Source organism: Phalacrocorax carbo, chromosome 3 (genome assembly GCF_963921805.1).
Source record: "Phalacrocorax carbo chromosome 3, bPhaCar2.1, whole genome shotgun sequence".
Taxonomy (NCBI): Eukaryota; Metazoa; Chordata; class Aves; order Suliformes; family Phalacrocoracidae; genus Phalacrocorax; species Phalacrocorax carbo.
In genome coordinates this window covers 2056452-2082700 of record NC_087515.1, presented here as the reverse complement: position 1 = coordinate 2082700, position 26249 = coordinate 2056452, and the positions used below count along the sequence as shown (strand labels likewise).

Here is a 26249-nt window from a genome sequence, read left to right as displayed (position 1 = left end):
CAAAGGTAGCTTCCTCTTTCTTGATGTCTTCCTTAAATTTTACGTTGGAGATTAGACTGCAACTACAGAGTTGCAAGGCTGCAGTGTAGGCGAGGCCTTTCACAAAGGACGGTCCAGACAAACACGTGGTTTTAACAGTTCTGCAATACTATTAGCAGGATTAAAGAAAATACACTTGCTTGCAACAACCACAAGGCTGGACTCGATTTGGGGAGCCCTTCTCAGTGCTGTAAATTCATGTTGTCACAGAATAAGCTATTTTCTAGCTTTGCTTTTTTTGAGCCCACCTCTCTAGCATCTTCTAGCAGCTACATGGTTACCCGTTTTAGTTCAACACAAAGAATGCAGAACTTTACCTTTGCTTTCCCACTGTACCCATCCCTGTCATCCGTGTCCTTTTGGGGTCACTGTTACTAGTTTGCACCGGTTACATAAACCGTGTGACTGACTTCGATTCAGCCTGTAACTTCCAGATTATATTTGAAGCCTATCCTTTCATTGTGTAATTTCCATTCTCCCAACTAAACTGCTTATTTTCAGACCCCCTGCACTTCATGTTCTCCACTACTGCCACCGTCTCCTCTCTGACTTTAACAAACTCATTCTTCCGCAGCCAGGTTTTTTTTTTAATAGCAGAACCTGAATATTTAACTTCTGATCCCATTTCAATTTTATCAAATACCCATTTACCACGGCATCAAGACTCAAAGCAATGTAATAGTTCACTTCAGACTCAAACCACCTTTCAGTCTCTCATCAGCTTCAGAATGTACATGGAAGTCTAGTCTCTGTTTTCTGACTGTGAAGTGTCTTCAAGGCTGGCATTTTCTCCCATTCTTTCTCGTGGAAGGTGGGAGCCTGTTGTAACTGTTTCCAGAGCTGCCTAATTCTAACATTCTCCCTACTGAAAACTCTACCAGATCTTCCCAAAACCTGAACAAAAGCTGAACAGTTTTGGTTTGCTTGACTTCCATGCCACTCTCTTTTTCACTTTCCTCTTCTCCCTTAATCAACCTGTAGCATAACACTTGCACCGTGATTTCTCTAAAGCAGGACTGATGCGTTTGTTATGCTCGTACAGTGCCATCGCAGCAGGGTCCTTGCTCTATACGGGCTGCTATGGCAGTACTATTTGCAAACGTATGTGTTTTAATAAATACAGAAACATATTTCAACTTTTCCTCTGAGAAAACCCTGCAGACAAACAAGATATTCTTTAAGCAGCACATCCAACTTGTTTTACAAGAGTTTGCAGCCCAAAATCCTTGCAAAGACCTTACCTTCTAGAGAACAGAAGAGTAACTTATCGTCAGAGCGCGTATCTTCAGAGCAACAGCCCCTCCCCGACCTCCCGCATGGCTCACGAGAGTTTCTTACCACTCACATTGTTCATTGGCACAAAAAGCAAACCTTCATATGGGCAGTCAATGCAGGTATTAGTCTGACCCTTACCAACAGTTGGTTAACGCTAAGCAAAGCCTAAGAAGGTTACTAGATAATCTAAGAGATGCACCAAATTCCCTTGACATGTTTTTGCAGAGAAACTCACCTGTATAACTCCTTCCATCATGTTCACCATCTTGTTGACTATTGCAATGACTTTGTGAGTACGCTCAGTAGGAGTGATGTCAGGTCTGTACTGGCTTGACAATACATACCGACATGTCATATACAGAACATACGTAGGTGACAGCTTAAAATGAACTGTCGAGCTATTTGTGTAATTTATAATGGCAGATAAGAAGGCATCTTCAGCTGCAGAGAAAGAGGGGGAAAAAAAAGTCACAAAGCCAAAGACAGAAAGAAAATGAAATAAAACAATTTCATAACTTGGGGCACTGAGGATTTCTTTTCGGAGGATGGGGCGGGGAGAGCGGAGCAACTTACAGGAATTTGAACTCTAAATCGTTTATTATATACTACAGTTACTTAGGCACAACAACAACACAGTACTATATAAAGCTAGAAAATCTGATCACCAGGAAACATTTCTGTACTATCTCTTTTCTCTTTGCTGAAAATTTGCATCTTCAAGGGAACAGGAAAATGCAAGTTTTCTCTTGTCCGTTCAACTCCTACAAAGCTCCCTTATCATAGGGAATTTTATACTAATAAAAGTCTGTCTTTGCTTGCTCACAAATCTACTTAGTTTCACATATTTGAAGTCTGGACAATCTCTGGCATGATATTTTTCTTCCGATCTGAGACCTTAAAAACCTGAGGATCAAGATAACAAAACATTAAATTTCTAAATGAAAATTTAAACCTAATCGTATTTTATATAAAATGGGTTTTGACCAAGATGCAATCTGTTATCCAAGGCATGGAGAACCATATAGAACAGAATGAATTCAGAGTACTGTTGAGGAGGTAGGATTAACAATTTTTCACAGTTAAATTTGAATATCTGAAAATAAAGAGTTGAAATGTAATTAGAAATAGATACGCGTGAACCTGCCTCAACACCCAAAGGGTCTGTTCACCCTCCCCAACAAAATAAGTGGTATTCCTGGATTAGCCATCATCTGTTTAGTCATTATTCTTTTCAACGTTTGCTTAAGCTACCCTTAAGTTTTCAAGCTGACTAAAATAATACACCATAGACAAAAACCTGTCAATAGGTTAGAGTTACTACTTCACAATTTACTCACAGCTTTCCCTGAATTCAATACTGGCAGGTAGTATCAGTTCTGGTCCATGGGTGTCCTGAGATCTAAAGAAGGAAGGCAAAAATTGAAACAAACAGTCCACACGGGTGATATTAATTCCACTGTAAAATTACAGATTTTTCCAAATACACTGGTTCCAAATGCTGACACAACAGCCTTCCCCAAAATGATCCTTTTTTTTTTTTTACCTTTCCTCTAGAGTCATTCAAGGTATGTATTTGCCCACAACACAACAGGTCAAAACACAGTTTGAACTGTGGAGTCTGTGATACTAAGGAACACCCTCTTCTGCACTGGGCGGCAGACTGATCGGCAGACGGCAAACTGATCCTTCGACAGGATTCAGGTAACAAATTATTCACGGACACGCGAAAGCAAGTCAATGAAGCTTCACCTGAAACGTGAGCTCAGCTACGAAAAATGTACCTTGCTATCTTTAATGACCTCGACACCGTTGAGAACTTGGTCAACTTAGTTGTCCTTTCTTCCAGTAAGGCGGGAAAGGAGGTAAAATCTAGCCCCTACACTCACCCGGCGATTGCTATGCTATGGTGAGAAACAGCAGCCATTCCATGAGCCTATGGCCTCACTTACACTGACCGCCGCGCTCTAGTATCAGTGCCTACCTGAGAACTCACGGAGGAGAAAAATGAAAAGAGAATTGATTTTTCTGTTGTGTACAAAAGGTTAAGCACGTATTTCATTCCTCCCTTAAGCAAAAGCATTAACTGAGCGGTTCTCTGTAGCTGGGCACCTACTTTTAGGACATACGTAAAAGCGTAACATCTTCTGCATGCAATAGCCATTTTTAACCACACGTAACACAACAGGTGGCTTTCTACTTTCCCCAGCAACTCTGATAAAGGAATGTAGTACGATTTTATAAGCCTCGTCCTCCTGAGAAGTTTTAGTTACGCTACAAAGTGGAGATAAGACCCTGAAGGCCTTTACCCAGCTATCTCCTGTAGTAAAAATCCACAGGATAACTTTGAAGGCTGATGTCAAAAGATCTAAAATTAAATTTTAGCACATTCAATCAAAAAGCTAAGGGCACCTTTGGGTTTCAGTGGAGTAGTTTTGTTTTTTAAACTTGCAAAAACTTTAACCCGCAGCAAAGTCAGTTATGTCGTCTAGATAAAGCTTTATTATAAAAAAACTCAGCAAAAAAATGTTCTGGGGAGCTAAAAGTAAGGAACAGCGGGGAACAGGTACACAGATTTCTGCCATTTCAAATACGCCAGCATGCTCTCTTTACGAGGACCACTCAGCTGGTGTGTACGTTGTAGCATTTCCTCTGTTTTTATTGCTAGAAATTTAAGATGAACCAATTTCTCACTACCTCCACGCTGCCAGAAGTGCATTGGCTTCACTGAGAACTTAATGACTTCTGCAGGAGAATAATCCTCACAGAGCATTACTAAAATAGAACGATAGCGGTAACTCCGGAGAAATTTTTCATCTGTCAGTATAGGAATGGTAATAAGACAAAGTAGTGTTTCAGCAAACCGGCTAGTACACCAGTGACAGGTTTCAGCTGATGATTTATCTCCTTTTCCTCAGAACAAAAAGACAGTGACCCTTTTTAGCACAATGGAAGGAAGAGGATTCTCAGCCTCCCCTCCAATGGGAGGGAAAGTGGCACAAGGGATGAGAACTGATACAGATTAGTGCAAGATTGCTTACAGAATTTTGGAAATGGGCTTTAAGAGAGAAAGTAAATTAATATTTTCCTACTTCATATTAGTTTTACCTGTGAATTAGTTCTCTAGGAACAGATGCAGCAAGTCAATTATTTTAGCTGACTTAGTATGAGTTTCCTTCAACCAATGTACCGTTTCTGCCTTCCCTAACCACGCACAAAAGAAATACTCTCTAATTAAGCTTTGCAAATTGGAAAATTAAGTTAAAATAACTCTCTGTGCTTCTGCTATGATAGCAGCAAGGCCACCTGCTTTGTTACTGGATACGTTCTAAGTGTATATTGTCTTTGTGCTATCGCTTTTATAGAAAAATCCTCTCTGCGGTGACAAAATTCTCTGAGCTAAACCAGTCTGAAACTCAACTTCGAGTATGTCTAGCAAAGCCATAAAATATTGATTAGGGGTTGCCTCCTCTCTAAGTATAGTGTCAGGTAATATTACACTTTAAAACTGCATTAAAACCGTAATACATTCTCCAGGTATTTCTGTATTCTCCTAGAAGAATTGTCTAGGATAAGTCGCAGGAAAAAAAAACACCATCTCTCTCCTCTGTCCTCGCGTGGTTGTTTTAGCCGGGGTACCAGCTACGGACAACTTCTGTAAGGCACGTTAAAATTAGGAACCAGGTAAATGCCTGCATCCATTAATACCACTCATATATCACTACTCTCATTCCAACCAAACACATTTTTAAGAACTCCTGAAGGGTATCCAAGGGAAAAAACCTTTTTCCTTTTTTTTTTTAATTATATGCTTGCTCATGCTAACTGAAGTCAGTTACCTAACGAGGATGTATAACCGTAACCCTTAACTGAACAGTCATCATCTCTTATTTCACAGAATTGCATTTCAAACAGAAAAACTATACCCAATAAGTAAATTGGGAGTTACGCTCTCAGATTTCAGTTATTTTGTTTATAGGGACTAGAGATGAAAAAAAATAAGGCAGCCAAGTTCTAATCTTTGGCCTTTCACCCATTCAGTGAGTGTTCAGAAGAAAGTCTTATTTGCCTTATTATTCACCTCTGACCAGCAGTGATGAACAAACACAAAAAACGGACACGGACACCGAGCGCAGAGGTGGCCCAGTGGCACAGTAACGACCTGGAATGGCACGGTGAAGATTTTTTGGTTTTTCAGACTAGCACAGCAGCTACTTTACTCCACAATTACCATCCTTACACTCCCCAAAATGAAACCAGAGTATCCCAGAGGAAGCCTGGCTAAAGAGTCACAAAAACACATCCACAACAGGGAATAATTCAGTTTACTTGCGCAACTCCGCCTGCATTTCCTAATTCAAGAGCCTGACTTTGCTAATGTGTTAATCTCAATACAGTGAATATACTGAGAAAGAGCGTGTGATAGAAATGCTGTATTTAGATAAATAACTCTGTGTAATTACACAACACCTACTATACACACACAGGATAGACACAGAAATAAAATAGCAATGTTAACATTGGTGAGAAAAAAGGATCTTTGCAGTTGTAGCTATCACAAGTCTAAGTGTAATTTGGATGCCTCTCTAAAAACGTTCTCTGCACACAGGTACCAAGGTGAAACAAACTGTGGATAGTAACAAGACGACTAGTATGCACATAGGCTCCAGAAGGAATTTTAAAAAGTTTTTTAAAAAAGAAAATAAAGCCAAGATGTAGCTCACAAATGGCTCTATTTTTGAAATACAGAACTATAGCTCAAAATAATCCTCTTTATAAGAAGTGCTCTTGCTGAAAGGCAGAAATATGGAAATTCAACGATCTTCATACACATAAAAAAGCACAGTTGGAACTCAAGAAATATTAACAGTAAAAGCCTCGCGAACTTCTGACAGGCTATAAAAAGTTCATACAGCAGTTTTGTTGATCTTTTATGAGGGAGGAAAGTTACAGTTAACACACTAGTAATTCAACAAGGAGTCATCAAATCTTCAGCAACCTTAATAAAAAGTTCCAAAAAAGACACTCAAGATGCCCAGGCACTCTATCGTAGCACCGAGTTGTATCCTACTCTAACTTCACTGAAAGCATTTAAAAGATGTCCCTGCTACAAACCACTAGAACATCAGGAATTCAGCTCAGCAGGTGGGAGCAGTTTTCTGCCCCAAAAAACAATCGCACAGAATCCTGAGTTGAAAGGGACCTCTAGAGATCTTGTGCTCCAACCTTCTGTTGAAAGCAGGGATTTATCCAGGGTTATCCAGAGCCTTGTCAAGCAGAATCTTGACAACTTCCAGTGAGGGAGATTCCACCAGCTCTCTGAGCAACATACCCCGGTGTTCGCTTGGTCCCACAGTGAAGGTTCCTCCCCTCTGCTCCCTACGGCCAGACAATTTTCCCCGAAGCAACCTCTGCTCATTGCCTCTTTGCCTGTCAACCAGCATCCTTATGACGACAGCTCCTCCATCCTCTCTGTAACTACCATTTTCGGTATTGGAAGATTGTGATTAGATCCACCCTGAACCACATTCTCTCTAGAGTGAAAAAACCCCAATCCCTTCAACCTTTCTTCATACATCAAGTTCTTTAATCCCCTAATCATCTTGGTGGAGATGTCCCTTCAGAGGACTGCCGCCAGTTTTTCAAACTCTCTCTCAAACTGGGGGCACCAAAACTGGATGGAGTGTTCCAGGTGTGGCCTAAAAAGAGCCAGATAAAGAGAGATAACCACATCCCTTGATCTGCTGACTGTGTTCTTGCTGATGCAGCCCAGGACATAGCTTGCCTTCACTCCTGCAAGGATACACTGCTGACTCAAGTTTAGCTTGCTGTACACCAGGACCCCAGGCTCTTTTCAGCAGACCTAGCACCCAAACAGTCAGGCTTCAGCCTACATCTCTCTTGGCATTTTCTGTCTCATGACCAAGACTTCACATTCACTTTTGCAAGTTCATGCTATTCTTGTTGCATAGGTCTCTCTGAACAGCAATTTGGGGGTGCGGGCTGACAGCTGGCTGAACATGAGCTGTCAGTGTGCTCAGGTGGCCAAGGAGGCCACCAGCCCCTGGGCTCGTGTCAGCCCTGGTGTGGCCAGCAGGAGCCAGGCAGGGATGGGGCCCCTGTGCTCGGCCCTGGGGAGGCCCCACCTCGAATGCTGGGCTCAGGTTTGGGCCCCTCGGGACAAGAAGGGCCTGGAGGGGCTGGAGCGTGTCCAGAGAAGGGCAGCGGGGCTGGGGCAGGGTCTGGAGCACAAGTGTGCTGGGGGGCGGCTGAGGGGGCTGGGGGGGTTTAGCCTGGAGAAGGGGGGGCTGAGGGGAGCCCTTCTCGCTCTCTGCAGCTGCCTGAGAGGGGCTGGAGTGAGGGGGGGGCTGGTCTCTGCTCCCAAGTCACCAGTGACAGGATGAGAGGGAACGGCCCCAAGCTGTGTCAGGGGAGGTTTAGGTTGGAGATCAGGGAAAAGGTCTTCCCTGCAAGAGCGGTCAGGCCCTGGCACAGGCTGCCCAGAGAGGTGGGGGAGTCACCATCCCTGGAGGTATTTAAAAGATGTGTAGACATAGCACTTCAGGGCATGGTTTAGGAGACCTGGGGCTGTTGGGTGATGGTTGGACTTGATGATCCTGGAGGTCTCTTCCAGCCTTAATGATTCTATGATTTTCTGGAGTTTTTTGCTTTGGCTGTTAATCCTGGGTTTCATTTGGAGTGAGATCTCAAACGACATCTCATTTTCCATAGGGTAGTTTAAAATGTTTTAACACACTGCTTGATCTACCAGAAAAATTTATCCAGTTTTTTCCACTATGAGAAGTAATAGGGTTACACAGTTCCTACCTGCTTTCCTGTCTGCGGTAATCTTGCTGCTGTTCTATCCTAATCATCGGCTTCACCATTCCTCGTTCGGCTGTGCTGGATGCTGACGATGTCCTGTCACCGTCAAGCCTGCTGGTGCTCTAATTCAAAACAGTGGGACAGGTGCTTAGCATGCAAACATTGCATCAGCCAGTGTTTGTGCTTGGCATTATTGAGGTGACGTGTCAGTTTGAGGGTTAAGAGAGATGGGAAATCGGAAGAGAAGAATACAGCACAGAAGCCAGCAGTTCAGCAGGTGTTTTCACCACAACAAAGCACCGAAGAGCACACTTGCAATTCAGAAGACGACAGCCAGCTAGGAGGAGCTGTTTGTTAATGCATTGCACGAACATATAATGAAAATTTCAAACATCTTTTTTTAAAAGTTGCGTAGTTATCAAAGTAACACTGAAAACTTTAGCTAAGAGACAAAGCCAAACATAACAGATTTGAAACTGGCTGTGCTCCCACACCCTGTTCCTGCAATAGCTCCAAGTGCTTACATTATTGATCCGTGCAATAATTTATCCTGTTCTTAAGGAAATTCTGATCTGCTAGACAGTTTTCCAAGACAAGAAGTGGCAATTCAGAGTATGCAATTTTTTTAGGGACAATTTTCTTCATTTTCTTGCAGTGTCACAACCTCCTTAATAGACGCTTTTAATTTATTATTTCCAATTACATCAAACCCTGTCAGGAAGGGGAAAAACAGCTACTTTACGCAGCAAAATATGTATCAATTATTTTTGCAGTATAAACAGTTGCAAACAAAACATGGGTGAAATACGAGGTGCTTCCACATTTCCTAAGAAATTTCTAGGACTAAATAATTTGCTTTGACGCAAGAAAACCTACAAAAAAGCACATCTCAAAGCAAGAGTTTGAACAAAACAGTTGTTTTTTAAGTACTGACATGCCAATCCACGAAGCACTTGTCATCCCCAGGTCTCACAGAGCTTTCAGGAAAGCTATGGCTACCCCTTTTCCAACTAGAAAAGCAAACTCTTAAGAGCAACTGTTAGAAAACAAGTGATTCCCCAGGGATTTAACAAGATCTCATGCACATTCTCAAACAGTACAACTCAAAAAGAACCCCCCAAAATTTCCCAAGGTTCCCTATGTCCACTAAAAGTCTTTTTCTAATGGGTCTGAAAAGAATATGAGGTATGCTATATTAAAATGTCAGAAACTCCAATTCTGATCAATTTTGAGGCATTTTAATAGTTTATGAAGTTTCTTCTTTTTTTTTTCCCTTCCAAAATGTGACTAAATAAACTCCTATCAGAGGTAAAGAATGCATCCAAGATAAAAGAAAGCATTGTCGCAAATAAAGCTAAGAAGAAAGGAGAAAAGCTGAATGAGAATCTGTGCCAAGATAAAAAAATGTAAGACTAACAAATATATTCAAAAGCTATCAGAGCATTAGCGATACCTACACTGCACACCAGTATCACTGAATTTCTTTACAAGTATTTCAATTGATAATAGTAGTAGTAAAACATAAAAGGAAATGCATTTCTGGGAGGACTACAATGTTTCATGCTGCTGAAATAATTCATTCTCTCATTTCACCCAGGGCGTGTCATCATGGTACCAAGAAAGGTATTAACCATTGGGTCACTTTGCTCTCAGAAAATGCAACCGTGGAACAAAATTTATTAATAGAAAGACAGCACAGAAAGAAAGCAAGAAAAGATTATCGCCTCATAAAATGTTTATAACTATGACTGCAAAGACAGTTTGCTTAGTCACTGTACATACAGGAGCTCTACTGAAGTCAAAAGGCACATCCATTAAATTTTAAAAGCCTCATTGAATTAAAATTGAACACCCTTTCACGTTTTATATAAAACATTTACCCTAGGGCAGATGACAATGGTCACACACTGCCTCCATGAGATAACGATGTATCATTTCTGATATGAGTCTCTACCTGCACATAATCTGCCCTCAGTAGGTCAGTTTGGGGGGAAACTATTCCAGGCTTGAGGAATTTCCCTTTCTTAAAAAAAAGAAGTTACTATTCTTGGCACAGAATGCCTGCCAAATGCCCATCTAACTTGGACAGAACAGTTGGGGGGGAATAATGCACATAATACCCAAGCCCACCCACGACAGCAAATGGCTGGAGACAGAGGCGAACTGCCCGCACTTCACCGAACAGTGCTGACATTATAACTTTGACCTAACTTACAAGTTTTCATTATTTATTGCTAGTTTAGTCATAATATAATACCTTGCTTGCTGGTAATACTGTTCCACTGTGAACATCTCCCTCCAGATCAAATGTGGTTTCCTGAACAGCTCTAAAAGCAAGATAACATTTCAAGTACTTTTTAGAAATTATATTGTTAAACATTTAGAGCAGCTAAAATCAGTAAAATAAAATTCAGGAGGTATACCATGAACCCAGTTAATATTCACTTTTTAAAACACTGTATCAATTCTTTCTATAAAAACACTACAAATATTTAGACAGATAATTGACATTGGAAAAACAGATTCTTAGTTACATTTTTCCCCAGGCAAGTAAGAAAATATAAATACATGTAAACATAAATAACAAATACTAAGCCACATAACAATATGTTCAAGGTATTGTATTCACTGTAGTACACTTGCTATAATTTTTTTGCTCAGCTCTTCAGTACTAAATGTACAACAATCTTGATAATGTAAATCATTCATAAATCATAGTACTGCATTTTATTATCTGCTTATTCTAGAGGTTGGGGTTTTTTTAAGTGTTTGTTCAAGCTGCAGTCGCCCTTTGGCAGAGATTTTGCTGTTCAGGTAAGGCTCTGCAGTGGTACAGTGCTTTGCAGCTGACTGTAAACCTGCGAGAGGGCTTGTTTATTGATCTGCAGGCTAGATGCAGAACGAACTGATTTAAGCAGAAACGTTACATGACAGCTAAATGGCTGGCGGCCCTCCTGCAGACATGTCCTACAACGAGCACCCAGTGTACTTCCACATTAAAATAAAGCGGAGAAGAAATAACAACGGTTAAAGTATACACCTACATTAATTAGCCAGAAGAGCCTCTTTCCCTAAGTATCTTTCTCACGTTCATCTCCAGGCCAATTTATTTCTTTCCTAAACCACAGTATACTACAACAGCCTCATCTGAGCCCAGAGGGGATGGAAGACACAATGTTATATTTTCCATGCTATAGCGTCTGATTTTAAGGTTGTTTCTCCTGAATATTTCTATAGCCACTGAAGAGAATACCTGAGCCTCTACAAGTCATTGCATCTATAATCAGTATTTTTGTTATGCACCTATCAAAAATATGAATATTCAGAGAAAAACAGGATGGACTTCTGGACTGTTAGTCCTTGCAACCCAGCAACTAGAAGAGAAGTAATAACTCTGTACAAAGCGGTTGCGATACCGAGACATTTAGTGCCCTATCTTGAGAGCTTCATTCTGTGATTACCCTACTGAATTTCCAAATCCTTCTAGTGGAATTTTAAAAGTTACTGAAAAGAAAAAAAAAAACAAAAACACAAACACAAAACAAAACCCAGGCTTTCTAAAAATATTCAGCGAACTCTTTACTCTTCCTGGAGATCAGACGAACTTTGAAATACATTAAAATAAGGCATTCCACTTTTTAACACAGAAGCGAGCATCAGAAAAACTTGTCCGAATACTTCATAATGAAAAAGACAGTTGCTAATCCTAAAAAAATCACAAGGTGGAGCTCAAGTATTATCCATTTAACACTTAGAAGCAGCTGCTCAGAACTCATTTAAAGTCATACTCTAATCATAGGCCATTTACGATGCTCTTTATTTTTTTCCGAAGGCTCCCCCATTCACCTCGGTTGGAAGCAAATAAGTTTTACTCACCCAGTTTTGTGTCTTGGACCTTTGACCATAAGACTTGCATCAATAGGTCTTTTAGGAATAATATGGTCCTGAGTGGGATCCACAAACTTGAACACATGAGATGATCCAAACTGAACCTTCATTCCACTTTGCAGCATAGTGGTTTCTGAAATACGCTGACCTTCCACGTAGGTTTCGGCATCAATGCTTCGCGGGGTTACAGTAACAACTCCATCCATATTAGTGAGGTCGCAATGATGAGGCTGAATTCCTGGACCAAATAACTGGAAATAGAATTAATTACCATGGAATCAACTAAAATACACAGCAGCAGAAATTAGAACAAAAAGATTGAGCTGCAGCTCACCCTATTTACAGACTAGTAACTTAACTTTGATTTCTTATGAATTTAACACAGGTGAGCAGGACTAACATCAGCTGAGTTTCACTTCAGTTTTCCTTGCAACAGAGATAATAAAACACACATTTAACCAAAACATGCAGCAGAAATCCCTTCATGAGAAGTTTTTCACTTTTTTGGTCATATGCTGTTCAGAACCGCTTTACTCCACTTGCTGTTCTGATGTGAAATCTCACAATACACGTATTTACAAGTCAACCAACTGCAATGACGTGGCCACAGGGTGCTACAAGAGACTCCCTGCATGAACTTCATACAGCTATGCTTGTTTTACACATTTAAGAAATCCTACCTCACCCAAACGGGTTAAGACTAGGACTTCAAAGCCATTCAGCAGTTATGATAACACTGATAGATATCATTTGATCTAGTGACTAAAAAGAATACCCTATTTTAAATATTGAAACCTTTGCTTTTCTCCTAAAGCAAGAGAGGATAAAATAAATCAGAGTGTTATGACCATTAACATGAAACTGCAGCAATATTTTACCCTTCTATTTTTAACGGGTATTCACAGAATATTTCATTGGTTTCCACAGTTACACACCACTGATCAGAGATGGATCAGTTCCGTCATCTGGGGCTGCTTTTTCCCATACCTGAATGGAATTGTCATCAAATTTTTCAGTTCCAACTTCAGTGACACTTAATTGTAGACGATAGAGCTTTGGCTTATCTCTGGAGTCAGAACCATCTGTACAGCAAGTGACAAATATTAATTTGCAGGTTATTAAGGTGAAAATACTCACACAATATTTCTACATTATTCCAGTTCAGTTCGGAGCAGCAGTGTTCACCAAAAAAAGAACCCAGTGACATTCTTTCAAGATTTGTTGGGCAACTTAGCTATTCGTCATAGTGTAAAAACACTGGAAGTAGACAGAGCCCACTCCGAGGGGCTGTATCTACAAGGGCAAAGGACAAAGTAATCAAGAACTACTATTCTGACCACACTTTGAAAAACTTTCTCTATTTCCTCAGTAGTTTAAGCAATGCAATTTTTGTTAATTTATATGGATATACCAACATGAGTTTAAAAGATTTAGAAAGTAAGATAACTGGAGATCTCTATAATAATAGTATTTATTGCTCTTACTAAAAGTACAGATTATCAGCAATATCTACTGTCAGGTGGCCAACAGGCCAAACTGTTTCCTACTCATCAGATACTGAAATAGGGCAATATTAAAAGTGAATCTTACAAAATGTTTACCTATGACAGCTTTGGTCTTGATATACGGGATTGTAGCACTTCTGGCCTTATCTTTATAGTCCCATTGACCTATATTTTCATCTCACAGAAAATGAGGTCAGAGATAAAGTCCGTCTTCTTCCTCCTCCCCCCAGTATAACATGTTGTCCAAATTGAATAAAATTTCGCAAGATATACTGGATGCAGCCCAGGATTTAGCTGCTGCCTACACAGGCTAACACAGATGGGTTTTGGCATACATATAAATCCTCCCCCCTTCCCAGAAAATATTACAACTTTAAATACTATCAGGTACTAAACTAATAGTGTCACTTCTGACTTCTCTCCAATCTCGTCTCCAAAGGGAAGATGCAGAAAAAGGGAGGTTGCAAGACAAAGAATGTCTTACCTGTGGACATGAATAATTTCAAGCCACCCCCAAAAAGCATTAGAGACTATTATTAAAGCCATGGCACATACGCCAATACTATCTTTGGCAGGATACTCGTAATCTTCAAGTTTTAAATGAAAGTCAATATAAACAGAACCTCCATAAATCTAACTGTAAATTCCCAGCATTACTACCAGGATCTGTTTATTAAAAGCAGAATGCAAGCCATTTAATCATAAAATTTCACTTTTTCTATTAAGTCCTTTATCAGTCCTTCAGTGGACAGTATTTAAAGGAATTCCAAGTCAAAAGCACAGGGAAAGCTTAACTGTTAAAAACCATACACTGACTAAAAGCAGGAGATACAAAGACAGGCAGGCACTACAAAAGAACAGAAAACACCAAGTGAATGCGGAGGGGGAGAAGTCAGGTTATTAATGAAGAACGATACCAACAGAGCTTTACATGATTTCAACATGGGGAAAAGTGTAACGGATGCCTCTCCTGGGGTGCTGTGATGTTACTGGGACAAGGACAGCAGGCAGACAGTCCACAGACTAGTACTATAAATACCAAAGTTAAGTGCTGATACTACAGAAATATCCCTTTACTGAACACCTTTAGAATTGCTATCGTAACAGTGGTATGCCATCCATCACAAAAGAAGTATTAAACATAAGAGCACTCAGTCCTCTAAACATTTTTCAGGTACAGGGATGAGCCTTTTATTAAATCCCAATACTTGAATCTGTAGAGACATACATCTAATATCACCGTATATTAAAAACGTAATGCTAATACAGCCTCTTCAGCAATTTAAATTGTGTGCAGTTTTTAATACTTCACAATGCTAATCAGAAATCATATGGCTGCACCTTCCTTGTTACCCAATGCAGACATGTAATACGCTACTGAATGCGTTTGGCTGCTCATCCCCAGCCCTCTGGACTGTTGTTATGTCTCCCCACAACTTACACATCAAAACCTAGAATAGCTCCTTCATTTATTTATTCATGAACCCAAGAGCCAAACATTTCATCCTCCTACCCACACCCCAGTTTAGTAGAACTGGCCCCCAAAAGTACAAGATTCAGTTTGGAGGCAAGGACCCTTATTCAACATGCAAAAAGACTGAATTTTCAAGAGTCAGTGGCATAAAAGTCAGGGCTCATTACCTAGGGCTTTTGTTCTTAATTTCTTATGGCACTTTCTTCTAAGCCCTTTATACCCAGATTAGAGAATAGGCTTTATAGTTTAGTGGTTTCACCCCCATACTAAATATACTTCCCCCACACCCTGTAGTACTTCATTTTTTAAATCTTAAAAAGAAAAAAAATTGAAATATAGCTACATATTTCTGAAATATTCTTATAATGAATTTTACAAAGTGTTATGTTTTTCAAGTGCTTATTTAAGATAACTTCAGGATCTCATTCCTGAGTTCAGCACTTGTGAATAATCAATTAATGCCAAGTTCCTGTTAATAAACGTTCCCCTCACACCGCCATATATCCTCAATAGAGATGCGTATCTTATATAAAGTGTGCTTTTACACCAGAAATACACTTTATCACTGTTTCCGCTGAGGCAAATTAAGACTGGACACTCCAGAGAAACAAAATAATGTAACAAGGAAAAACTTGCTTTAAAACCACAGCACTAGGTAAAAAAACATTTTTCTCGCCAGGAAAATGAGAAAAATTCAAGGAGCTACTGAAAGTTTGGAGCACACATCATCCGTCACTAAGAGCTGATTTCTACAGTAAAAGGTATCTTAATCTTGAAGGGAATTACCACAAATTCTAAAGAGGATGAAAGGCCTTGCTGCTCTGGGGGAGGGATGCAGGAGGGAAGGAAGGCTGCGTTACACTACAGGGTAAAGTCTTGTATTTCCTGTTTTTCAACAGCTGGAAGCTCGCCTATACCTTGTCTGGAATGCATTCCTGGTTCCTCACTGCAGCAGGAGACAGCTTCTGCCATACCTGGGCAACGTCCCTGCTCCCCAAACCGTGGCAGGTCAAGGCGGCAGTTCTCAGCCTCTAAGGACCAGGCTTTAACGGCTTCCCATGGTTTGGAAAGGCGATACATGCGATCTAAGTCATATGACGTAAGGTCCAGAACTGGGGGGGGGGGGGGGGGGGGGGGGGGGGCAGGGGAGGGGAAGGGAATAATAGTAAGACTGGGGTTTTTATCTGACACAGCAATCATTTGCTTCTAGTGCAGAAATTTGAAAGCTCAAAGTTCTCAGACAGGTGGGCATTAGTAAACAATACAGAAGAGGCAGCAGGAGGCATAAGGAAAATGTATGAATTCTTTACAAACTTGTTCGCTCTACATGCACACATAAGTTTACACACGCCATGGAAGATGGCCTGTATTCTATTTATGGCACCCACGACTGAATAACATTAGCAGAGATAAATAGGTGCAGAAAACATCTAGGTTTTGGGGGTTTTTTAAGCTTAGAAAATTAAATTGGAACATGCCTCCCAGGCGTGCCTCCAAGCCAGAAGCTGAAGAAACAAGAACTATGATTCAAGGACCAAGTTAGCCACTATGACATACATTAAACTTAATTATCTACCTGACAAAGCTTTTCCCAGTAACATCATAGGAGGGTTCAAAGAAGCTTGGCACAGTTTGCATTTGAAATAAGTTTTACAAGTTGTTTTCCCCCCATGCCAGAAGCACACACAAAGGTACACGTACATCTGGGTATGCTGCCTATCACAGATTGAAAACTTGCGTTTCAAGAAGCAACCCTCAATTAGAAAGCAGACTCGACCACCAAAGAGCAGGCATGAAACATATTTAGAAAAAAAGAGTTTTTCAAAGCACACTAAAGCATGTAAATGTACAGTACAAAGTGCTATAAAGCGCACAGCGTGAAGAGATGCACAGTCTAGTACTATTCACCTACGGTCACTAGTGAAATTGTTTAGGTAAAACCTGTGAAAACTGTGGCTTTGTACCACTTTCCGTGCTAAGGATGCAATACCAGGTACATTTCATGTCTGGGTTTATGCCATTACAAGTCAACATTCACACTACAGGTAACAGTGTTATCAAAAAACAAACTAAAACAAAACCAAAAAACCAACTGTGTAGTGAACAGAAGTGAACAGTCACCGTAAGCACATCAACTCAGTGATTCGTACTACAAACGTACGTTTTTGATCAACAGAAAAAAGACAGACCCCCCCTTCATGGAGATATGTATTTTTTAAATGCATTATTTCACCACTAAAAGGTGGAGAGGATAATTTCAATTGATTTCGTTAATCCAGTGCTTGAAACAATGCTGGGAAATAGGATCAACTTAAAACCAGACTAAACCAAATGATGAAGATCAGATCACAGAAAACAAGTAAGCCCAAATTTGAACAAAAACATCCACACAAGGGACTGCTCCTGTTGACTTAAAAACTAGTTAAATTAGTTAAATCCACATCTGAAGAGCAGCAGATTTCCTGCACATGTTCCTGAGCACTAAGAGTTTAGTCAGTAAGAAGTTTAAGAGATTGGTTGGGCAGATTTGAAATATCACTTCGAATTCAGGAGATAATTCTGCTATTAAATTTTGGACAAGATGGGCACTTCCAGCACAAAGAGCCAACAGTAAACATTTCTGGTAAAGGAAGACTCAGTGTGGAATGTGACAAAGCTCCATCACGCCAACACGTAGCAGTGTTACCATGGACCATGCTGCAGTTCCGTTCCCAGAAAGAAGGTTGGCTGAGGAAACTGCCCTGGCCAAGGCTTTCGAGCTGCTCCAACCTCCTGTAATTAATTCTTTTGCAGTTGTTACACCTGCGTGTTCTCAGCATCTCCCATGGCTGTCAATTCTACAGCTCAGGAGTGATTTTTGGGGATGAGGCAGGGAGAAAAGACTTAAGGTTTTACCTTTTTTTTTTTTTAATGCTTTGCGATTTTTATTTCAGGCTTGCAGGATAAATCTCAGAAGCTCGCATCTTTAAAAAATGGCTTTTTGTTATTTTTCTCAGCCTTTAAATATTACGATTGAACAACTGAAGTTAATAACATCCCTGAACTCATCAGCAGCCATATTCACAGATAACAGACAGTATCAGCTATTCAAAGTGCTGCCATCTCTCAGCTGCAGTCTATAGAGTCTATTTCTATTACCATCAGATTCATCTCAGTTTATTGGTTCATTTACATGACTTGGAAGACAGAGACAATTGCTGACTGCCACATTTACAGCCACAAGCTACTGAAGTGCATCCTGTCCTGTACTGTACTGTGCAGAATCTGATCTCCAGTCTATAAAACAGTCATACAACCAGCAACATCAGCAGCTGTGGGGAAGCAGATACAAGGGGACATCCTTCCAGTTCCAAACTTCCTGAATTTGTGCAACTGCACAGCACGTGAAACCAAAGTCTGGCAGGTTCTTCTGCAAGAATATAAACAGCCCAAGTTCTGACAGAAGGACACTCCTACAGGTGTTATTTCTATAATGAATACAAATATCCTGAAATGCATTGCTCCAGGAGACGGACTGGACTTTACAGAGTACCAAGACCTCTTCTTCACACTCTGAGATAAAGATTTGAGAAACTAATTGTTTTTCCCCAGTGAGATGCAACCAAATTTCAAGCTGTCTACTCAATGGTCAGGTGTTCCTGCAGAGTTCGTGTATGCTTACCAGTTCAGCACACTCTGCAGAACTTCTCTGCTCTCTGCAATAATTATGTTAATAAAATGGAAGTCTGAATTCAAAGAGTTCAGCACTGGGGGCCTATGTTTGAACAGAGTTCTTTAAACCCCAGTATTACACTCCACAGCCATGGAAGGGTGAGCAACACCAACAGACATCTAGTACTTTCAAAGCAGTCTAGAAAATGAAATGAGGAAACAGATGCTAAAAACTAAGAAAAGGTATTGTGGTAGACATTTCATGATGAAGAAGAAAGTGGCTTTGTACTCTTGTCTATGGGGCCGAACCAGGACATACCTGCACATTACTCTAAACTCTAAGGAGGATCAAAGATCCATAATGATTTGTAGGTTACGTTATCAATTTCAAATGCTACAGATAAAACTGAACACGACTCTGCTGTCTAATGTGGCTAAATCTCTGAGGTACACTGTTAATGTTAGACACCACCACAAACTAGACAGTAGAAATGCCAAAGGATGCTACAGAACACCACAGAGCAGAAAGCGAGGTCACTTTACCACTGGTCCAAACACTATTTCACACACACAAAAAAAGAATCATCATGGGTTTCATCTACCCAATCAATGCAGTCAAGCATTGCCAAGCTCCACAAGACCATTTACCTAATTCACTTTTGAACTACAAATTCTGCAAAGAGATGGCTCAAAGGAAGTTTTTCCTTCTGCCACAGCACTGCTTGTAAACCACCCTATGAAATTTAGTTGTTAACCTTAGCTGGAAGGTTGAATTCTTTGGAGGGTAGCACATTCATGATCTATTTGATGCTTGTTCGCAGCTAGAATAATTAAATGGCAGCTGACAAGAGAGATAACTATTTCACAGAAGCAGTCCCTTGGAAAAAAGATAAGCAAGATAGCCTTTCATTTGTCAAATGATTTACAGCCGGCGATGTTTTTAGTGACTAATGAGAGAACAGTATTAAAGAGCGTTACCTTCGTAAGTGTGATAGTTGTAGTAGGCAAAGTGATTCCTTCTCCCTGGGGTTAGAAACACATGCAGAGGACCCAGGTGAAGGCAGCACCAGCAGGACAGATACCATGCAGAACATGCGGAAGAGGGCAGGAAAAGAAAAGACAGGAAAGGGTGAAACCGTAGCCAGCCAACACTTATTCAATTTATAAGGATGAAGTGCATTAAACTCTTTCAACTTTAGAAACTGCATACAACATAAAGACATCAGTACTACAAAGCTACTGAATGAAACAATCCTTATTGTTTAGAAAAGCGACAACAAGCTGTTAGAAGAAAAACATGAACAATAGGTCAGTCCCACAGGCAAGGTGCAAAGGCTTAGCACACAGTAGCCACCTGTGGCATTTCAGCTTGTTTTTCCTCTCTCAGTTAACGGATGTCTTGCTCCACTGCCCAAGCACAACGTTTTAATACTAAAGCAACTACGCTCCGCGAAGAGTAAGAGTTTAGAGCACAAGAAAAGAAGTATTATCAAAAGAACCCAAAATATTAATATGCAAATCAAACCTCAGCATAGAGAACGCAATATAAAATACACTTAATATATTAATTCTGTGTACTGCTAATTTCATCTGGCTTTTTTGATTGTTAAGAAAAGCCCACACTACTGGACTATGAATGTAACCTTTTGTTTGCAGTTCTGGCCAAAGTTTCCAGCACCAATTTCCAGCCTTGCTTCCCAAAAGGTAAACAACCAGAATTCAAATTGTAAATCCCTTGTTTGGATACCTGAGCATATAGAAGCTACACTTAACAGGAGAAAGAGCTGCAAATAACTAAATCACCAAAAATGAAAGTCCGTATCCAGACCTTTAAACGTGAAAACAATAGCAATTAAGAGTAGAAGTTGTATGTGATCTATCCGGTGTTGTGCTATAAACAATCAGAGCTTCCCTGTCTGTTCTAGATCATAAAATTAATTGTAAATTACAATGCGGCCTAGCGAATTGTAACAATGCCAAAATGAAACCCAGCCTTGCTAGTGATTTGCAGGTTCCATATAGGCTGAAAAATGTTTAGCAAATAGGTTTTATTACATGTTTTTGTCCTTCTTTTTTTTTTTTTAAAAAAAGTATTTTTCATGTATGGCACTATCAAATATATCTTACTAGCTACGGTACAGTATACTTGTGAATGTAAAACCAACCAGATTTAAGCAGTGCTTTTCTGGTTCCCCGCCACAAAAAGTCACAAGGCAAAATGTTAAACTGTTTTATTTATTATCAAGTTTTAAAGCCCAAAATGCAAAGGAAGTTGGAGATCGAATGATTTTTTTTGTTTTGAAACACTTTAAACCATGAGAATAGAGACAAACTCTTAGTTAATAATTTCTCCCTTCTCTTTTTACTCCAAACATTTACTACTAAAATGATATTCTAGCAAAATGCAGCTCTACCTCTAGATAGTTCCAATTCAGAACGTGACATCTGAACAAGTAATGCGGCATTCACTTACACTGCCAACAGACTTTCTAGTGCTTCCAGTGAAATCTTATTTTTGGAAAACCTAAATGACTATGTAATAACGTAATTTAGATTATTAGATAACCAGAATTCTTACCTGGGCTTAATTCTACCAGGTACGGTAGTTTCTCAGGAGGAAGACAAGAGCCATAGCCAGACCCGTCAACTCTCTCCTTCCCCTTTAATGGCTTTCCATCAGTTATTTTCTTGGATTTCTTTGGGACATAATCAGGAGGCCGCCTTTTCAACTGAAAGACTAGTATTCCTAAAACACAATATTTTACATCCTATGAGTCTTACTGTCAGTGAACAAGCACGCATCCAACATCTTCTAATTTGTAAGTGTTCCATAGGATTACTTTCAGCTTACTAAGTTCCTGACACTTTATGTAGTTATTTTTAAGTTAAAACTATATAAAAGGTTAATAGACTACTTCTCCACAGTGGATAATTTAGAAACCTTAGAATAAGATGTAAAACCCTTCTACCGTCTAAAGAAGAATTAGTGTAAACAGTGCTGCATGAAATAGTAAATAACTCTAAAAGCACCTTGTACTAGAAGTGCCTGAAAAAAACCCCACTTTAAAATATATGTTCCGGTTTCTCACTTTACAGGGGGTGCACACCCATGGCTTACAACACCCAAGGCACAAAAATCTTTTAAAGCTTTTTAGACATACCTTTATCACTAGGCCACTCCCTGAATATCTGCAGTGGACACTCATCATCATCAAGAATAGTTTCTTTAGCACCTTTATCATCAGAGTGCTGAGCACCAGGAGGCAGCATGACCTAGAAAAGAACCATGAGCAGTTTTCAGAGCCGTTAGTGGACAATTAGAACAGTGGATGCAGCAGCACTGTTTTCTGATTTTTTGTTTGTTTGTTTATCACAAGGGATACAGCAAAAGAATTCAGTAATTTGAAATTCATTCTGCTTTCCAAGAGTTGTTCTTTTATTAATGCTCTCTCTCTCTTGCCTCGTTACCATTAAATCACACTTCACAGAACACCAGATAGATTTAAAAAGTAAAGGAAAGCAAGTTACACTTAAGGTAGACAAAGACCATCTTCCAGTTAACAAAATTATTCCAATTTCTCAACAGCCAAGTAAAAAAAAAAAACCAAAAAACCCGAAACCAGAATTATCTGTGGGGGTGAGAGTTAAAAAATAAATCTGAAGTTTCCTTTATTATCTCACACACTGGAATCAGCCTTTCATTTTGCTGATGCCATTCCACCAACACAGTGTGCGAGTATCTTCAGAAATGGCATGACAAGCTGGTAAAGGGAATGCTGCGATATCTCCTGCATCCTTGTCTTACCCAGCCCTTACCTGGCCTGCACGGACACTAAAGGCACGACAGGAGCTTTTCACACAACTGCTTCAAGCCGTCTAGCTTTAAGGAAGAACCAAACCTAAGTATTCTTCAGGAACGGACCCACAGACTGTTCATACCTTTTACAGCTATATCCTTTCAAGGCAGACGAAGGGGGAAACCTCGACTCGTGAGTACCGACTAAAGGAGACGCACCCTGCGATTTCATGCGCATTTGCATTGCTGCTTCCCTACGGCGATCAAGCATAACAGGCAGCATTACAGTGCGTGAGTACCTTCTAAGTTAAAGATAGGCCTTTCAAAGCTGAATAAAAAAAATAAAACACATTTTACCCCCTCATTTGTGAGCCCTAACAATGTTATTTAAATTCGCAGGCAACCCTACTTTAAACAAATGACTCAAGCTTTTTCCCATCTCTGAACTATGACCCCGGTGACACCTCCTGCGGTAACGCAGCTATTGGCTACTCACCCTGCTACGGCGCAGCCCGCAAGAGGCTTTCCACTCTCATTTGTCCCCTCCGCTCCGCACCCGTTTCAGCGTTAACTAAGTTCTCACAGATCCACCTCAAACACCCTTTCATCTTCTTCCAAGCAGGAAACAAGTACGTTTAAGATCAAAAGTATGTAACAGAGTCATTGGTCTTTCCCTAAAACATTTTCTATGCAAAACCTGGCTAAACATAGGACTAATTAAGTTGTCTTTAATTAGATTTCCAAATAGACAAGATATTATAAAATGAGGAAAACATTAAAATGTATAAACCCAAGGGAAATGGGAACACATCTACACTCAGATCTTATCTTGCCAAACCCCTCTTTTCTATTTCACATCTCAGATTTTAAAATCACGGGATACTTTTGATTAGCTAGTTCACGCAACACTGTGCTTCAAGCCTTATTCGACAAGCAACATTTTTTAAATTCCAAGTTTTAAATTCCAAAGCCCTCGAGAGAGAAGGTAACTAGCTACAACACAAGAACTACACGCTACAGCGTGCGTACCAGGGGCTGGCCGGCACTGGACTGGGGAGCAAACCAAAGAAAACCTAAAGGTGGTGAAGGCAAAGGACAGATGAGATGTGAAGTCATAGGTGCTACTACTCGGCCCCGATATTACTCCTGCCTTGGAAATTGGATGAGCATCCGTGGTTTGGGCTTAAGGGCAGCAATGGTGAACTAGACAAGTTAGAGAAGAGGGGTCACAAAAAGCACTAATCCTCTCCTCCTGGCCAGTTATCGTTCCTCCTGTCTCTCAGGAAGCATGAGCCGATAACTCAGACACACCTCACTTAAAAAAAAAGGATGTGACCTAACCTGCAGAAAGGTGCAAAACACCATATCCAAGCTTACGCAGGCCAGGCGGCTCCTAATCGCGATGAAGCCGTTGTAGAAAACATCTCTATGTTTTAGGCGAATGCTGCCTCAGCGTCACCCACAAAGCTGAAATCCCTACATTTTTACAATTATGGGAAAACATCGGAACAAGTTTATATTATGATTGGGTTTGGCTCACGGGTAGAGATTTGCTTTCATCTTGAAAAACAGATGATGCAGTTAAACATCCGTTCGTGTATTTGAATCCATACAGACTGCTGAGATCAGGCACAGACATTTCCCTGATTTCCGCAAGAGTGTAGGAAATGGATATGGGTATGGGTAAAACCAGCTTAAGACCACAAGTCTTGGAAGCAGGTTGTCAGCTGACAAGCTACGAACTGAAACAAATTCATAACAGATAGTTAGGAAGAATATACCCTGCTTCCTCATAATGCATTCATGAGCATATACAAATTATAAAAAAGTCATTCCAACCTATATTTATCTATATTTATCTACATTTATTCATTTAAATGCAGAAAACACAAGCTAATAAATTTAAATGAAGTCCACAGCAAGTTAGGACTTAACTTGATCTGTAGCTATTACTTACCACAGGGGGTTTAAGTATTTGGGTATTATCTTCTCTTACTTGTTTATCCCAGCCAATGCCTTGGAAGTTACCAGATCTATCCTTATCAGAACTTTCACATAAAACTCCCCATTCTATAATAGGTCTTCAATAACCTCTTTTGTCATTTTAATGTTTTTTAAAGAAAAAACCTCATATCTCCTTCATGTGTTAATACACCTGCTTTTTCAAATGAATTAATCCTCAATTTCCCATAGAAGTTGGAAACACAGGCTCTGCACGCGATTCAAAAAAAGAAAACCCAAACAAACCACCAACCCCCCCACCAAAAAACAAAAAAAAAATCAAAAACACCCAAAACAATGGAACTTGCTAAAAAATAATTAATACCTCATGTCTATAATGTCTATTTCTAAAACAAAAACAAAACAAAAGCCACAAACCACCAACACCACCCACCAAAAAAACCCCCAAACAACCCAAAAACTAATCACCACAAACCACAGGGTTTTGCTTGACATTACAATGAGTTAGTTATGCATTATCCTCAAGTAAAATATAAGAGCATGCTAAAATAAAAGTCTAATCAAGATTCTTCTTTCAAGAGTTAACTAGTTTGCTGCATGCCTCAAGTCTTATGCCCCAAGTGAATATGCAGAGGTAGCTTGGAAGACTGTCTAATTAATTTGACATCTTGAGAGATGTGCAGTGAACCTCACATTATTCAGGGAAACTCAAATCAAGCAAACGGAAACAAACAAAACATATATTGGAACAAACTTGTATTTACTTGACTACAGAGAAAAGCACGTTAGGAGTGGGTGTGAAGGTACAGCCCAATACACTGCAAAGCAGGGTAGGAAAGCAAGCAACTAACAGCAAACTCCCGTTGACCATGTAAGTTGTCAATGGTGAGCATTAAGGAAAGTTCTTAGAGTTCCTCTTTCAACTGAAACTTCAGAAGTGAGTGAACTTCATTACAGGTACTTGTGCGGCTGTATAAAGGTCTTGTCATAACTGAAAATCCATCTTAATAGTTAACGTCTTTGAAGACACTTCACATGCCACCCAAAGAGGACCACACATTTAAAAAATCCCAGCCAATAAGAAACGGAAGTTATATGGTCCAATGTACACTGTTTTTAACATAACAAAGAGATTAGGAACATGTGCAAGATAAATTTGTCTTCCACAGAACACTGTAAAGTGTCAGGAGAACAGGGGCAAAAGCCCATTCGGGGTAAAGAACAGCTGTGAGACTGCAGTGTAAAGGAGTACCAGTGGCCACATCCCCCACCGAGCACTGCGTTTGTGAGCTTCCGAAAAAGAAGAGAGTGATGGAAGACACACCAAGCTAAAGCTAGGATATTTTAATGTTTCCAGCAAGGAAAGGCAACTTCATAAAATATTTGGCCAAAAGGAGATTTTAAAGTTAGGTTAAAAATACTCAACTTTATTAAAAAGGGAAAGATTATCATGTTTAAAACCCAAGCACTGTCTCAGCAGAGGCACTCAGAAAGGCCATGTAGATTTCAGCCAACTACAAAGAATTATGGTGAGCAGAACAGTAAGGTCTTCTACACTTCAGTGTATAAAGAGATCGGCTATTAGTCAGTGAAGACCACTCACATATTTCAAATGTAAATGTAAACATACAACCTATGTCAGTACAGAGATTTCTTATATCAAGAAGATGTGTTGCTCAGAAAAGACAAAATATTTTCCAGAGGCGCTTTCCATAAAACTCATTTAAATCATTTTGCTTCACAGGAAAGACTTTGTTAATCTTTCCCAAGATCAAAGCAGCATTCCTCAGACTATTTTCTACATTAAACATCCCCACACAAGATCAGAGAACAAGGG

The 26249-nt window shown here is 40.0% G+C and overlaps 1 protein-coding gene across 26 annotated transcripts in view; it reads right to left on the bottom strand.

The window, feature by feature from the left end:
* Positions 1 to 26249, bottom strand: part of AFDN (afadin, adherens junction formation factor) — a 134738-nt gene that overhangs the window by 62820 nt on the left and 45669 nt on the right. For 21 of the 26 annotated variants that reach the window (XR_010371925.1, XR_010371926.1, XM_064445582.1 and 18 more), the window contains exons 7-15: positions 21816 to 21927; positions 21233 to 21400; positions 19633 to 19677; positions 13012 to 13106; positions 12013 to 12275; positions 10394 to 10463; positions 8140 to 8258; positions 2652 to 2713; positions 1550 to 1755 (exon numbers count right to left, since the gene is read on the bottom strand). Coding sequence is in view for 24 of the 26 variants with exons in the window: in XM_064445582.1 (XP_064301652.1) it covers positions 1550 to 1755; positions 2652 to 2713; positions 8140 to 8258; positions 10394 to 10463; positions 12013 to 12275; positions 13012 to 13106; positions 19633 to 19677; positions 21233 to 21400; positions 21816 to 21927 (1140 nt within the window). In the remaining 2 variants the exon portion in view is untranslated. The remainder of the gene's footprint in view (positions 1 to 1549; positions 1756 to 2651; positions 2714 to 8139; positions 8259 to 10393; positions 10464 to 12012; positions 12276 to 13011; positions 13107 to 19632; positions 19678 to 21232; positions 21401 to 21815; positions 21928 to 26249) is intronic. The other 5 variants (XM_064445589.1, XM_064445599.1, XM_064445591.1 and 2 more) reach the window with 1 other exon arrangement.